This window comes from Fusarium musae, chromosome 8 (assembly GCF_019915245.1).
Source record: "Fusarium musae strain F31 chromosome 8, whole genome shotgun sequence".
Taxonomy (NCBI): domain Eukaryota; kingdom Fungi; phylum Ascomycota; class Sordariomycetes; order Hypocreales; family Nectriaceae; genus Fusarium; species Fusarium musae.
The window spans coordinates 2,484,141-2,499,120 of record NC_058394.1 but is presented as its reverse complement, the minus strand read 5'-3'; the positions used below and the strand labels follow the sequence as shown (position 1 = coordinate 2,499,120).

The 14,980-nt window shown below is 49.4% G+C and overlaps 7 protein-coding genes across 7 annotated transcripts; 1 reads left to right on the top strand and 6 right to left on the bottom strand.

Annotated features, from left to right (window-relative positions):
• Nucleotides 1-41: 41 nt before the first annotated feature.
• On the bottom strand, nucleotides 42-508 carry J7337_011068 (uncharacterized protein; the record flags this gene model as incomplete). Its single annotated transcript, XM_044828619.1, has 2 exons — nucleotides 42-362; nucleotides 398-508. The coding sequence occupies 2 exons, from the start codon at nucleotides 506-508 to the stop codon at nucleotides 42-44; spliced, it is 432 nt and encodes a 143-aa protein (XP_044677173.1).
• Nucleotides 509-925: 417 nt separating this feature from the next.
• On the bottom strand, nucleotides 926-1,627 carry J7337_011067 (uncharacterized protein; the record flags this gene model as incomplete). The annotated part of the gene is made up of 2 exons (XM_044828618.1): nucleotides 926-1,114; nucleotides 1,493-1,627. The coding sequence occupies 2 exons, from the start codon at nucleotides 1,625-1,627 to the stop codon at nucleotides 926-928; spliced, it is 324 nt and encodes a 107-aa protein (XP_044677172.1).
• Nucleotides 1,628-1,991: 364 nt separating this feature from the next.
• J7337_011066 (uncharacterized protein) lies at nucleotides 1,992-2,990 on the bottom strand (the record flags this gene model as incomplete). The annotated part of the gene is made up of 1 exon (XM_044828617.1): nucleotides 1,992-2,990. The coding sequence occupies one exon, from the start codon at nucleotides 2,988-2,990 to the stop codon at nucleotides 1,992-1,994; it is 999 nt and encodes a 332-aa protein (XP_044677171.1).
• Nucleotides 2,991-5,329: 2,339 nt separating this feature from the next.
• On the bottom strand, nucleotides 5,330-5,734 carry J7337_011065 (uncharacterized protein; the record flags this gene model as incomplete). The annotated part of the gene is made up of 1 exon (XM_044828616.1): nucleotides 5,330-5,734. The coding sequence occupies one exon, from the start codon at nucleotides 5,732-5,734 to the stop codon at nucleotides 5,330-5,332; it is 405 nt and encodes a 134-aa protein (XP_044677170.1).
• Nucleotides 5,735-6,794: 1,060 nt separating this feature from the next.
• On the top strand, nucleotides 6,795-9,028 carry J7337_011064 (uncharacterized protein; the record flags this gene model as incomplete). The annotated part of the gene is made up of 6 exons (XM_044828615.1): nucleotides 6,795-7,124; nucleotides 7,174-7,728; nucleotides 7,779-7,923; nucleotides 7,983-8,267; nucleotides 8,320-8,600; nucleotides 8,648-9,028. 6 exons carry the CDS (start codon nucleotides 6,795-6,797, stop codon nucleotides 9,026-9,028), a joined length of 1,977 nt encoding a protein of 658 aa, XP_044677169.1.
• Nucleotides 9,029-9,214: 186 nt separating this feature from the next.
• Nucleotides 9,215-11,924, bottom strand: J7337_011063 (uncharacterized protein; the record flags this gene model as incomplete). Its single annotated transcript, XM_044828614.1, has 3 exons — nucleotides 9,215-11,350; nucleotides 11,395-11,751; nucleotides 11,799-11,924. 3 exons carry the CDS (start codon nucleotides 11,922-11,924, stop codon nucleotides 9,215-9,217), a joined length of 2,619 nt encoding a protein of 872 aa, XP_044677168.1.
• A 1,132-nt stretch (nucleotides 11,925-13,056) lies between these two features.
• Nucleotides 13,057-14,773, bottom strand: J7337_011062 (uncharacterized protein; the record flags this gene model as incomplete). Its single annotated transcript, XM_044828613.1, has 2 exons — nucleotides 13,057-14,449; nucleotides 14,583-14,773. The coding sequence occupies 2 exons, from the start codon at nucleotides 14,771-14,773 to the stop codon at nucleotides 13,057-13,059; spliced, it is 1,584 nt and encodes a 527-aa protein (XP_044677167.1).
• Between the last annotated feature and the right edge of the window lie 207 nt (nucleotides 14,774-14,980).

Genomic DNA, 14,980 nt, shown 5'->3' with positions numbered 1-14,980 from the left:
GTCTTATGACTTTCCATGCAAGTCTTTGAGCCTATGCTCGCCTAAGGGTATGTAGGATCAATAATTCTCAATTCACCATACCCCAAATCATTTATAGCCGACACGAGCGATCCTATATCCGTGTAGTCCTGGAGACGAAAGACGTCCTCAGTGTCGGGTTGGTAGACGTAAAGTTTCTCTCCAGCTTGAAAGATAACATCCTTTTGTTCGCCCTCGTTACCAAAGAGAGGCTTTGGCTTGCCTTTGAGGCCAATCCCATCAATAATCTCAGCAATACAGCCCTCATCTGCCCAATCAAAGCCATTGACAGCTGCGAAATCATTTGTCCAGCCTATTGGGGGATCGATCTGCTTGGTCATTGGCTTTGAGCTGTTGTGAGGGGGGTTGATATATGAACATCGATTTTGGTAACAAGTTTGCCATCAACCTCCTTAACGATATCATCCAAATCCATTGCTGCTGCGAGGAGAGTGCTGAAGCAGTTGTGAAGTGGTAGTGAAGGGGACATGAAGGTGAATGAAAGGGATTGGAAAGGACTTGGTAATATGGACCAGATATATGAAAAGTCCGGCAGAACGCCATCGACGTCAGCTCACAGCGATTGCTGAAGCTACTCTCTTGAAACGGCTAAGATGTTCTGTCCAAGCAGAGCTGAGATGAAGTCTCATCATGGGCCATCCAATCACATCGAGACTCGTCATTAGCGCACAGACAGTGTCTCAATAGGGCTCGGAAACAGGCCAATGGCCATTTAGAATTTGACCAGAAGTTTGAGATCAGCAACGCTTCTAACAATAATAGGGCATTCTGCCTGCTTTAATGTTGAGGTTTGATCGTGAAATGATGGTGATTTATACGGAACTGCTAGCTTCAGCTTCGTAAACCTATGCAAAGAGCACGGCTAATTTTCTGACACCTTTTCCTTTCAAAGTTCTTCTCGCAATACCTCTGCACATTCCTCAATCACCTTCTGTGCCCCAGCCAGCGCAATGTACTTTTTGGCCTGCTCCTTGGTGGCATCAATGGCAGTGATATCATCCATCTCAGCAACACCGCCCTCAACGCGCGTCTCAAGTTGCTTCCACGTCCAGTTCCCCGCTTCATCCTCCGTCCACTGAGGAAGTCCTCACCGATATTGAATCGGTAGTATTCCTTGGCCATGGGCTGTTGAGCAAACGCGTTGATGAGTGAACTGAAGAGTAAGTTGGTGATCTCGCTGTTGGTCGGAATGCTAGCGACTGACTCAGTGAAGCATTTGATGTTTCGCACATCGCCGAAGGCTTTTGCTGCTGCGATGCCTGTTCCGATGCTGAGGAAGCAGTTGGTTGAACGAGCGGGGCCGAAGACGCACAGGACCTCATTCCAGAGCCTGTATGTGTTAGTGCGCGGTTTCACATCTGGGCATCAATGGATTTGCCATCCCATTGGGTTGTTGGCCTGGAGGACACCGTCGGGGAATTTGTAACCGCCTACTTCGAGTGGCGCGAAGTACATGGGTGCCGCTGAAGTTGCCCGAGCGGCCTCCCAGAGCTTGATGCCCGGCAAATTCGGACTTCTCAAGCGGGTTTTCGTATGAACGGAACAACACAGGAGCTAGGTTGTTCGTACCCTCCTGTCGTGTAGCCATGGCGAAGCTGTAAGACTTCAGGTTGGTCACCCAATATTCAATATTGCGATGAGAGATTAGGTACAATACATACACTTTGCAGGTCTCGGCAGATTCCTCGTCAAGGAGCAGAACCTAGTCAGGATCCTGTCTAAGCTGTTCTTGGACAAGCTGTGCCAACAGGAAATGTTGTTCTGCCAGCTAGCACTGCAGTTTCATACTGAACTAGTTAGTTGGTGTTTCGAAAATCTCCCTGAAAGCGGCACCAGTGTGGGTAGTTTGGACATATGGTGAGAGGTCATTTATAGCTTTTATAGAGAGTTTGGGCGGCTCGAAAGGCCATGCGACATCGCAACCGCCTTGCTTGGTCATCATTCGCCCATCCCTAATACACTTCCTGGAGACCTAGTGTCTCCAAGGTAAGCTCCCAAGTTCGGTTCTCCTTCTCTGAAACATAGATATAATCCTTATGCCCTATCATACCCGGGATCAACGGCTCCGGCCTGGATGGTCGACAGTCCTCAAGATACTTCCCGCCTTTACCCTCCCACTCTTTACCAACTGCTGCGAGAACCGTAGTCGCAGCACCTTGCTCGGGACTTTTCATAAATCTGATCGTCTTTGGATCCTCCTTCATGTTCTTGAGCACCGACTCAGGCATATGCTTCTGGAGATTTGATGCGATTCCACCTGGCATGACGCTTGTAGCGTGAAGACCCTTTGGACCGTAAGCACGGTCGATGTAGTTTGACATGTAAATCTGGGCAAGCTTGCTTTGACCGTAGGCCTTGAAAGGACTGTAAGCGTCTGGCCCTTTGAGCTGGAAGTCGTCGTATATGATCTCTGAAGCGTGGTGGCCTGAGGATGATACGTTGACGACGCGGGAGTTGAACTCAGCCGTTGATCCTTTGAGAAGCGCGTCTTTGAGGAGCCAGAAGAGGAGGAAGTGGCCGAGATAGTTAGTTGCTAATTGTTGCTCGAAACCATCCTTGGTCTCGATGCGTGTAGGTGTCGCCATGATAGCGGCATTGTTAATGAGGACATTGAGTGTAGGCGATTTCTCCAGGAACTCAGCGGCGCATGCGCGAACTGAGGACATATCGGATGTATCAAGATGTATCAAGTCGACTTGGCCGGGTTTAAGGAAAGAAGAGCAAGCAGCCTTGCCCTTTTCAAGATCACGTACAGCGAGAAAAACACGGGCGCCGGTTGCAGCAATTGCACGGCCTACCTCAACTCCAATTCCCGCAGAGGTACCAGTGATCAAAAAGACTTTATCTGTCAAAGCGTCTTCAAGACCTTCATCGCGCACGATTTGTAGAGCTGTTGGACGAGCATCACCCGGACCAGAGGTGTTCTTGTGGGCGTCTGCGTAACGGGACATGATGCGTAAGCTTGAGATAATGTGCTAACAATTGAGTACTGGGGGTCGAGGAATGTGATGAGATTGGCTCAAAATTGTAAGATCGTATTGGAGAGAACGAGATCGCATATCTGTCGTCAATCCTCTGGAAGTTATAACTTAAATCTAAGCGTCATGCGGATCGGGCTTAATCCGGATTTACAGGCGCTAACTCCGGTTTGACATCGAAGCTGAAGAGGCTCATACACGCCAAGACGCACAGGAGTAGACAGTAGCAGATAAATGATACAGATATGTAAGGCACTGGATGAGATCAATTCTTGGCGAGCTCTTGCAGAGCTTGGCGAATGAGATGGCCTATGGAGTATTCACTAGCTAAAGATGAGTCCACACCAGAAGCTGGTTCCTTCAAGACATAACTTTAACCTTCCCTGTCTCATCAGCGCCGACTTGTTGCTTACAGTATCTCTTATTATGACCCTGGTATCTTGTTGAAACCTAGTGCAACCATTCATACAGTACTCATCCACCAACCTAGACCGATCAGAAAGCCTAGTGGTCCAGTCGACTGTGAGACAGAAGAATAAAGGCTGAATATCCATCGGAGGTGCATAGCGGAATATATGCTAGACAATGCTGAATGTGTAATTTTGTCGTCCAAGGCCAAACATTTGACTAATTGCGAAATGAAGTCATCGGATGCTATGGGGATGTTCCCATCTTGGCCCATCAATTACAAGGATACAACTTCCAAGCAGTGATTGAAACGTATTGTTCTATCTCCCACCCATGCTGATTCTCTGAACTACACCCAGAGTACAGTCTAAGTGTTTATCGGATCATTGATAGTTCCCGACAATGTAGTGCTCAAACGCCCCAGCACGCCTCATCTTCCCATACCGCTTCACTATCATCTCAAGGACCCTCTTCTCCTTATCTGCCTCAGAGAAGCTGAAGGGGGACGGGTATTGGTTGGCCATGCGTGAAGAACTCTGACAGCCGTTGGTGTTGCCTTCAGCGTCGTACCGGAGATGAGGCCAGTAGAAGTTGGCAATACTGAAGGCTATGCAGAACCCAGCGGCCCAGAGAGAGGACGAGGAGGGAGTTCATGTTTTGTGCTGGTTGTTGAATACAGGCTTTGGATATCGCTGTCTGTTGACTTCATTATGGATGTGCAAGCTGATGAAAGGAATGCTGTTATGCAGCGGATCCGATTGTTTTTATGCCACACTCGGACCTATCTTTTGTTATGCCAGGTGAGTTAAGCTCGAGGAATACTGTTCAATTGGTTAATGTTCCATTTCACATTCTGCGGAGTATTTGCGTCAGGAGATGTGCTTCCGGGCTGCAACAGAGTGCTAGTCCAATTGGCTAACGAGTACTTCAGTCGATGTAAGCGTAAATCTTGCTGACAGAGAAGATCATGTATAGAGAAGTTGTAAGTGAGCTTATCGAGCCCCGGCCCGCTCGAAGACATGTAGCTGCAGAACCAATACATCTCATGTCTCTGGCAGGCATCATCCATGACCTTGTACACGTGCTGTTCCCGCGCAGCTGCCACTGCAGCAGTGAGATCCCATGTTCTCAGGCGAAAGACACCTCGAAGGTCAAACTCCTCATAACCTAGCTTCTTCTTGATTGAAGACTGAACACGCTCCATCGCCACATAACCCTTCCATTTTACGAAATCCCCTCCCGGGCTTTGTTTGGTAGCATGGTCCAACCTCCTCTTTAGCCTGATATTTTTAGCGTCTGCGAAATGTATTGGAGCTATCTGGCGTATTTGGACGGTCTTTTGCCTTTTCCTGTTATGAAGCTCCGAATTTTGCGAATGTCGGCTTATCTCCTAATCTGGCAAGCAACCGAACCCTCATGTTGCATCGCACTAGACACAATGATGAGCGGGGACCGAAACGATCGAAATAAATCATCAGATGACAATTCAGTGTAAGCAATGTGAATTCCCCCATTTGAGTATCAATGAGATTTTGAAGTAGCAGTGAGAGGCCGGGAGGCTGACAGTTAGCCAATGCCTCCTTTCCTCTGTTGTCTAAAACTACTGACGGACGCAGCAGTGGACTCATGGCAGTCTTTGTTCCACTTTGGATGGTCGGTATACCGAGTTGAAGGAATGGCACGCTGAGTCTAGGCGATCTTGACTTTCGTGAGAGATGACAACATTCACGGGAGTCCAGTAGGCTTCGGGAAACTTGTTCCTCAGATTGTCTTGTCCATTACAAATACACTATCCTCTTCACGAAATACCTCGATTTATGACACTTTATCACCGCAACCGAGGTCTAATAGCGACCTATGTATATATGACTGCAATCTAGACTCGATACAATGCACAACTTCAGTCAAGCATCGAGATTCTCGGTCTCGAGCCTGAACCATCCCTGCTCATTGATAAAGTCCACAATCTCCTTCAAGTCCGTCGGCGTGACAATTCTCTGCACCCATCCACTTTCACCATTGTAAACATAATACTGCTCGTTGATGTCAATGATAAAAATGACTTCATTGCTGCTGTACCGGGTCCTGAACAGCGGCTTGACCACTCCGGAAATGCCATAGGGGGCGACAAGGTCTGCGACCTCACCATCTTCACCCCATTCAGTTTCGCTGCCCATGTCTTCGAATTTGACGGTCCATCCTGTGGGAGGTTCGACCTGTCGAGGATTAGCAATGAACGTGAATGAGGATGGGGTACGAACGTTGGTGTTGGTGACGAGTCTGCCGTTGACGACTTTTGATAGAGACATGTTGTTTGCAATTGAGGATTCTCGCGGTCAGAAAATGGACAGCCTGGAGATATGGAAGTAGTGCAATTGACCAGGTAGCTAAGGCGATGGGGACGCGCTCAATAAATAGAGATCGTTCGAGATGGCGAAGAGCTACTGAGGCCAGTGATCAACTGGTTCACTTTTAGTGTAGAGTCTACATGGACCCGGGATGTGTCGGAACTTTTGTTCCCCCACTGTAGATCAGCCAGCAAGCTCGTGGCTAATCTATTGCCCTGCCTAGTCCACTAACTCCAAAATCGTCTCCCTTGCGGCGTCGGCGTGGCTTATGACTAAAGCATTTTCTGAGTAACGTGTCACAAGAAATCGTGACGAAACAGCAATCCAAGCAAATGCCGTCATCACATGGGATTCTCGGAATGTTGACGAAAAGACAAAAGCAGTGCAACAAGCAAAGAGAATAAGACATGACGCCATGTCCAAAGACCCCTCACGCTTGTTCATCCCTTGCTGACGTGCCCAACTCGTGGCTGGCTGAATACACTACCGCGGCCTCAAAACCATTGTCAACCCAACGAACCACACGGCCCGGAACGGCACGGCACGACGCACGGTGCGCTCTCCTCTCAATAGCGTTCCCAAAAGAGGTTCCTCAGCGCCGCCTCGACCTGAAAACAGCTTCAATCCCCTGTGACGCTAGACCAGATTCTCTAGGCCAAGGTATTTCAGCTCAGCACTAAAACAAGTGGCGCATCCCCCCGCACCCGCTAAGGAACCTCAAAACAACGCCATCCTGCTAGGAATACGATAGTTTGGCAAAGTATTGATTCTCGACGCGTAATGATTGGCGTGATCAGAGTTGGGTTGGACAACGGCTGAGGAAAGTGGCTTGTCACGTACAGAAAGCGGATATGTGACGAGACAAGAGAGTTTTCGTGGAGAGAGTGAAAAAGCGAGTCGCCCATGGTCCCGCGTTCCTTTGGACTCGTCGTTCTAGCTCTGCAATTGATACCTTGTTTTTGAGTCAATTGACTAGAATAATCCGTGCTATTGTTGAAATACTTCATTATATTGGATCAAGATGTGGATTACAGACGCCTGCAAGGCTGTCGTCCTGTCCTTCGTGGCGGTATTTCACTACCCGTCCGTCTCAGACCAGGGGCCTCATCAAGATGTCATGACCTTTACCCACGGACACTCTACACCAGAGATTGATTACCCATATTTCGACTCCCCAAGTGGACCTGATCAGGATGGCAAGGTCTTTACATGCAATTACACTGACCTCAAGGGCTGGAAGCCATGCACAACTAAAGATGATCGCTCGTGCTGGCTGAAGGGACCATACGATCAGAACTTCACTATCAATACGGATTATGAGAACTTCTGGCCCATTGGAATAACAAGAGAGGTAAGCTGCGCTCATTAGTATTGACTTGACTTCTTCTGACTGAGATGAGTATCACCTCAATGTGACTGATCAAGCCATCAATGGTGATGGTGTCGATAATCCATTCGGCAAGGTCTTCAACGGCAAGTATCCCGGCCCTTGGATCCAAGCTTGCTGGGGCGATCTCATCAAAGTCACTGTCCACAACCATCTCAAGTACAATGGCACAACCATTCACTGGCACGGTCTCCGACAACTGGAGACTTTTGAGATGGACGGTGTCAACGGCGTTACTCAATGCCCTATTGCGCCTGGAGACAGTTATACTTACACCTTCCGTGCTGTTCAATACGGTACATCGTGGTATCATAGCCATTATTCTCTGCAGTATGCTGATGGCTTGGCTGGTCCTATCACTATCTACGGGCCTTCTTCTGCGCCGTTTGATGAAGGACGAAACCCCATTCTTATCACTGATTGGAGCCATCGCAGTGCGTTCCAGTCTTGGCAGAGGGAGCTTGTGCCGAATCCCACGAGACCCATGATGAATGGTGTTTTGATCAATGGCGTGGGAAACTTTGCTGGTAGTTTCCCCCGTGAGCGCTTCAACATGACTGTTACCAAGGTTAGTCACCCGATGACATTGAATGATATACCAGCATTGACATCTATCAGGGCAAGAAGTATGTTCTTCGTGTGATCAACACGTCTGTCGACACAACGTGGATCTTCAGTATCGACAATCACAACTTCACTGTTATGTCGACTGACTTTGTGCCGATCCACCCTTACTCAGTCTCTCACATTGTCCTCGGAATAGGTAAGCATATCCCCTCACTAGAACCGATGAGACACAATGTCACTGACTTCGGTGGACAGGCCAGAGATATCACATTGTTCTTGATGCAAACCCCACCAATACCACAAAAATGCCCGCAAACCCAGACGGAAACTACTGGGTTCGAACCGTGGGAGCGACTCGCTGCAAGGGCTTCGAGCCGGGTAATGAGCCTGATGAGCGTCAAGGAATTCTACGGTACAATGCATCAAGCAAACTTGTTCCGACAACATTCCGAGAGAATTATTCTTTGGAATGTCGAGATGAGGCCTATGAGCGACTCAGCCCGATTTATGAGTGGAACGTCGATCCCGTCAAGCTCAATTGTAAGTTACACTCGACCTCGAGATTCTTTGACTCCTCTAACACTTGACTCAGACACCAACAGCACGTTTGAAATTGGTCTGGACAAGTATGCTCATAGGCCCGAACTGATGGATAATTTCACCTGGTGGGCCTTTGGCGAGAAACCTCTCTGGTTGAACTTCTCCAACCCTACCATTCTGAACCTTAAGAATACCACGTGGAACCCTGACTATGCTGTTGATCTCGTTGTACCTGACGAGAAGAAGGATAAATGGGTCTACATCGCTATCACAGCCCCTCCGGCTCCCATGGTTAGCAAGCCCAACCGAGGGTTTGCTCCAGTTGCTCATCCTGTAAGCAAATATTAACCCTTCACACGGCCCTTTCTAATGCGCAACAGCTCCATCTCCATGGCCACGACTTTGCCCTTCTGGCGCAAGGTACCAATTTCACAGACCTAGCCACAGGAAATGTGACCCTCAAATTCAACAACCCTCCGCGTCGAGACGTGGCACTTCTTCCAGCTGGAGGATACCTGGTCGTTGCCTTCAAGGCCGACAACCCTGGCTCTTGGCTGTTCCACTGCCACATCGCATGGCATGCGTCTAGTGGTCTTGCCATTCAGATCTTGGAGCAACAGAAGCTGCTGAATAGGATCTTGGATCAGTATCCCGAGAGGATGAAGGAGGTGAATAGGGTCTGCGATAAGTGGAATGAGTGGTTCAAGAACGATACGAACCATTGGAATGCCCATATTTTCCAGGATGACTCGGGTATCTAACGGACACAATATGGGATAAACTGGCGGTTGAGAGTCACGAGATGGAGACTGGATAGTGTGAAGACATAAAGAAATTCCATTATCAATGAATGATGCTGTTAAATGACTGCTAGCTACATTTCATCCACCACCGCTGTCCGTACTGACATAAGAGTCGTTTCATAATGTTCCAAGTGATCATGATGCTCAAGGATACCTCACAGCAAAGACGGGAGACTCCGACTTGTCCCAATCGCTCTCCTTCTTCTCATCACCAAAGATCCTCAGAGCCCTGTAAGCGACCTTGTACTTTCCAGCAGGTGCATATCCTCCATCAGCCAACTTTCCATTCCAGACAACATTACCCTTGCCCATGGGGTTCCACAGAGTAGGGAAGCCAGCAGGCGATCCCAGACTCTTGGCAGTAGAGTTACCAGAGACGGGGATCAGCTCGGCCTCGAGCTTGGCGGATCCGAGAGCGAGCTTCCATGCCAGAGCAGGAGCGGGCTTCTCGTCAGTAGCGTTCTGACCCTTGACGGGAAGAACAAAGGTGGTGTTGGCAGGAACGGGGTTGAGCTCGTCCTTATCGTTGGACTTGCTGATCCAGGTATCGTCGGAGGCGAGAACCTTGGAGTCGTGGAGAGAACCGGTAAGACCTTGGTAGGGAAGAGACAGGGAGATATCAGTTCCATTGATAGCGATGTATCCGGACCAAAGAGCAAGACGCTTGGCGTCGAGACCCTCGGGAGGAGTAGGCATAACCTCAATGGTAACAGAGTCACCAGCGCCAACACTGACCTTGGCTTCGCTGAACTTGAGGTTGGCGTGGCCGTCGGCAACATCGTTGGGGAACTCGGAGGCGTAGATGCTGTCCTTGGCAAGAGTGTAGACGCTCTTGGTAGGAATGTGCGAGATGCTCAGATCCAGGTCTGTCTTACCAGTGTTGTGAAGAGTGAAGTTGAGAACTTCGGTAAAGTGGTCGGTGTCGTTGAAAGCCAAGCTAGAGCGGCTCAGTAAGAGAGTAGAGTAAGCAGCGTCATAGGCTTGGATCAAGCCACCACCCTGTTGAGGAACAGGAGCAAGATAGTCGTAGAACTTGGCACCGTCGTTGAACAGAGTAGGGTTGGAAGTAGAAGACAAAAGGTTTTCGAGGACCTCAGGGTCAAGAGTACCGCGGACCTCAGCAATAAGAGCAATTACTCCAGCGACCAAGGGGCAGGCCATGGAAGTTCCAGAAAGGACAGCATAACCGCCCTTCTTGAGAGGATATGTCGAGAGGATGTTTCCACCAGGAGAGCCAAACTGGGGCTTGACATCGAGTTCCCAGGTAGGACCCCAAGAAGAGTAAGTGCTCACAGCGCCACCGGTAACATTGTTCTTGCTCTCCTCCAGAATGACCTTTCCATCAGAACCATCAGACATCTCGAGAGTGACGGTAGATCCAGCCTTGAGAAGCTCAACCCACTTGACACCAGTCTTAGCGGGAACCATACCAGCAGCAACGATACCCTCAACGGTTGAGACATCAATAGCTGAAGCACCGCTGGCAACGTTGTTGTAGACGAGGAAGTACTTGGCACCATGCTTAGCAGCGTTCTGGGCCTTCTGAACAAAAGTACAGCTTCCACGACGGACCAAGACGATGTACTTGCTAAGATCGGGAGTGTCCTCGGGGTAAGCATCACAGCCACCGTTGGGAGTGGTGGGATCCAGGTTGGGAGCCCAAAGAGGGAGTGTGACCTTGCCCCAAGCAGCAGGGCTACCAGCAGTGGAACCAAAATCGATCTTCTTGCTGCTGTTGTCCACAGTGTAGTGGGAGATGTTGAGAAGAGAGACGTAGTCGCTGTTGTCGTAAGAAGCGATGGCCATGACCTTGTTTCCGTTGGCGGCGGTGCTAGCGTAGAACATACCAACGTCACCAGAGTTACCAGCAGAGACAGTGCAAGGGACACCCTTCTCGACGATCCGAGAGACGGCGACAGCCCAGGGCTCCTCGGACCAACCGCTGGGACCGCCGATAGAAGCAGTGATGATGTCGGCGCCATCTTGGTAAGCTTGGTTGAAAGCGGCGATGAGAACATCGTTACCGGCTTCTCCAGAGCAACCAAAGACACGGTAGGCGCCAAGGGTGACCCCGGGAGCAGCACCGGTAAAACCGTACTCATTCTCTTGGGCAGCAATGATACCAGCGACGTGAGATCCGTGGCCTTGGCAATCCATGGGATCATCATCGGGGTAAACGGCGTTGAAGCCATCGTACTTATCACCAACAAGATCAGTACCGAAGGACACAAGGCAATCTTTACCGAAGCAACCACCAAGAGCAGGGTGCTTGTAGTCAATCTAATAATGTCAGCCAGTTCTAAACCCAAGAGCATGAGACTTACACCAGTGTCGACAACAGCGACCTTGATCCCATGGCCAGTGATACCCTTCTCTCGAAGCTTATCAACCTGGACCTGAACGTGGGGTGAGAATGTATCAGCAGTATCATTCAGATCACGCTTCTTAAGAGGAGCCTTCATGCCAGGCGTAGCAGTCCACTCAATGCGAGGTTTAGGAATGCTATAGACCTTGACAGGCCACATGTTCTTGACAGCGGGAAGAGCCGCCATCTTGGCAGCCATGTCCTCAGCGGTAGAAACATCGTCAAACTGGATAGAAACGCCCTTGAACAAGTCATAGTCGAACTTGACGCGAGTGGTGTACTTGTCATCAGCAGTTCTGTAAAACTTGGCAGTATCCTACTACTATTAGCAGTGAAGTGAAATATTGGTGGTAAGATGCGTACGTGGTTCTCCTCGAACTCGAAGATGTAGGCACCTGGGACGTGCGTCACAGCGGTACCCTGCTCAGTGTCTTGAGCTGCAGCGGACAGCCCTGCGAAAAGCAGAGCCGTCAATCCTAGACGGACCATAATGAATGTGTGTAGTGTGATATAAAGAGTGACTTTGTAAAGAATGACAAACAATACAATAAAGAGTGTGGAGCAGTCAAAAGAGTGACAGGATACCAGAGCGAGTGGTTGAAGACAAGACCTTGGCAGATCAACGGCGTTATCACAACATTATATAGCCTACACGGAGTGTCCTGCCCTCTTTGGGAATATCTGTATCCGTCCAGATACAGCAACCCCATCTGAAGAGTATATGCAGGAACATGTGATGCCCCCCCCAGCTCTACAAGCCCAAACCTGCATGACCTGCCCATAAACGCGTCAAAAGAGCCCTCCAGAAGTTCCAGAGCAATTACCAGAAGTTCCCTCGCTCTTATCAACAGACCTACCAGATACAAGTTAGCGCAGGGAAGATCGTGCTAGCTGATCGAATGAGCGTCTAGATGCTAGCCTTGGCGCTCAGGGGAACTACAGGGGTCAGCGTTGCACTGGCGCGGGTGAAGCGTCGAATGTGGGACGTTAGCCCGTGGGACTTTTATCCAAGTGCCGCGACTCCGTTGGACAGTCCGTAATTTTAACGCGGTTATGTATGTCGATTGATAGAGCAGGTCAATGGGGGGGACCTTTTTGTCCGTGGGTTTGGGGGTTTCCTATCGTGGTTAGGTAAGATGGCGACATTCAAGACGCGGCATTTGTCCGCTGATAGCGGAATCATCGTTAATCGTGATACTCTGTAGATAGAGTTATGAAGCCGCTGCAGTAGTAAAGGCGATCAAAGGTAATTATGAGGATAGGCTTCCGCTTGTTGGAAATCACTTTATTCTCGGGCTTTTGCGGCGTATCAAATGAATATCCCCGAGCAGGATCCTTACTCGTGTAAACTGTAATTGCCGGAATAGACTTTCGTCTTACCCTGTAAGAACTCTATCTGACGGAAATATGAACCAAACGTGTAACGTAGCGACTCGCAAATTCCTTAGGTCCAAAGTTTCAAGGTTTCATCGGTTCGTGTTGGGTATTTGTTATTGTTATATTGGAGATGTTGTGAAATAAGAGCACTGTGCAGAATAGTAAGGTATTGCGCTGGTTTTCTAATTACTGATCACTCATCGAATCAGTACCCTGTATCCGTATGTTCCGCGAACAAACTCTATCAAGCTCTGATGAGCTTTTCTAACAATGATGCTACGCCCAAGACCTTTTCCTCTTCATACCTCCTTCCAATGATCTGTACACCAATGTCAAGCCCTTTCATTGCTTCGGGATTATAGAGGCCCCTTATCCACTCATCAATGGCATTGCGCGGCGCGTAATCATGTAGATAGCTACGGCGCGCTTCATCAGCTGCACCGACATATATATCCGACGATGTTGCATCCTCAGGGCTCCCAAACTTTGCAAAAGGGAACGACATAGCTGTGTAGTCGAGAAAGTTCCATATCTTGGCGTAGCCAGTCCATCTGCTTGACCTATGCGGAACAGCTGTATGAGGCGACACAGGACTGACTATAACGTCGACACATTCTCCGTTTTCTAGACCAGCAGTCGTAGTCCATTTCTTGTTGTAAGCCTCTTGTGCTGCTGTCTTTTGGCGATTGAGTTGCCAGTATTCATACACCGATATCGGTTTGGACGATTTGACGAGCGCTTCGACATGAGCAATCATCGGCTCGCCTGCAACAGCGACTTCAGTCTTGATATCCTCTCCACCGTCAGCACGGTAGAACTGATCCTGGATCTCGATGCAGCTTGAGTGGTCTGCTGTACTCCAGGGAATGACTTTATGCCCTGCCTTTTCGAAGATTGCCACTGCCCGGCGGACCGCTTCTTGGATTTCCGGGTGAGGTCGCACAACCCCATCGTCAAGAATGATACCAATGGTGAGTTTTCGCTTCTGCACGGCCTCAAAATCGGCCTGTCGCCATGGAATTGGAACCACGTTCGGGTCAAGCTTCCATGGTTCTGCGAGTAGACATTCTTTGGTTAAAGCGATGAGGTTAGAGAGCGTTGGGCTCATTGGACCAATTGATGAAGGAACATGAGACTGCCCCTCATGAGAATTTGCTGCACCGGAGTATGAGAACCGACCAGACGAAGGCTTCAACCCAAAAAGGCCGCAGAGATGACTTGGGACGCGGATTGAGCCTCCAATGTCAGTTGCCCAGCCTCCAAGTGATCCAGACATTCGCATCAGCGTAGCCTCTCCACCAGATGAACCGCCTGGCGAAAGCTCGGGTCTTCCAGGATATGTAGTGAGTCCCCAGAGAGGACTTTCGGTCTCGCCATACATGATGCTCTGAGGGATAACGGTCTTGGTTATGATGACTGCACCAAGCTTCTCCAGAATAGTCACCATGACTGCATTGTCGCGGGCGGGCTTGAATGAGCGACCGACATAGCCCAGGGTCGTATCGAGCCCAGCGATGTTGAATTGGTCTTTTACTGAGACTGGAATGCCATGGAGAGGACCAATGAGCTGCTTATGTTTCTGGAAGTACTCATCGAGAGATTTTGCGCGTTCAAGTGCGCTTTCGAAAAGAGGTTCGCTGAGGCAGTTTGTCTAAGCTATGTTAGTCGTATTCACGGAAGGCTATGCTGTATGCGAACCTCATTGTGTGAAGCGATGGCCCTGCAAGGAGTTAGCAATTGGCAAGTAGCTTGTAGTGATGAGTGGCTTACCTTCGGATCGTAGCAGAGACCAGATTCCCTGCTGTTATCTTTCCCGTCTTCAATTGCTCGAGAAGGGAAGAAATATCGGCATGTTCTGGCACGATGCTCTCATCCGTTACCGCGGGGAGCTGAGCCTCGCAGCTCTGGATGGCACCATCGCGATCCTCCCTTTTCTGCTTCACGGTAGTTTCCCAATACATAGTGCTCAATTGCTTCACCGTGCTTGGAGAACAAATCTTGGATATTTAATAAGAATTGAGTATCTAAAATGCCTCGTCGAAAGGGAGAGTCTTGACGGAGCTAGTGGTTCTAGAACCGGCAGTTGATAGCTTCTCGTGATAGGTTTAAGAGGGTCGCTGCGAGCTCGGCACTGCATCCCCGAAAACGTCCCCGCAATTCAAACCCGA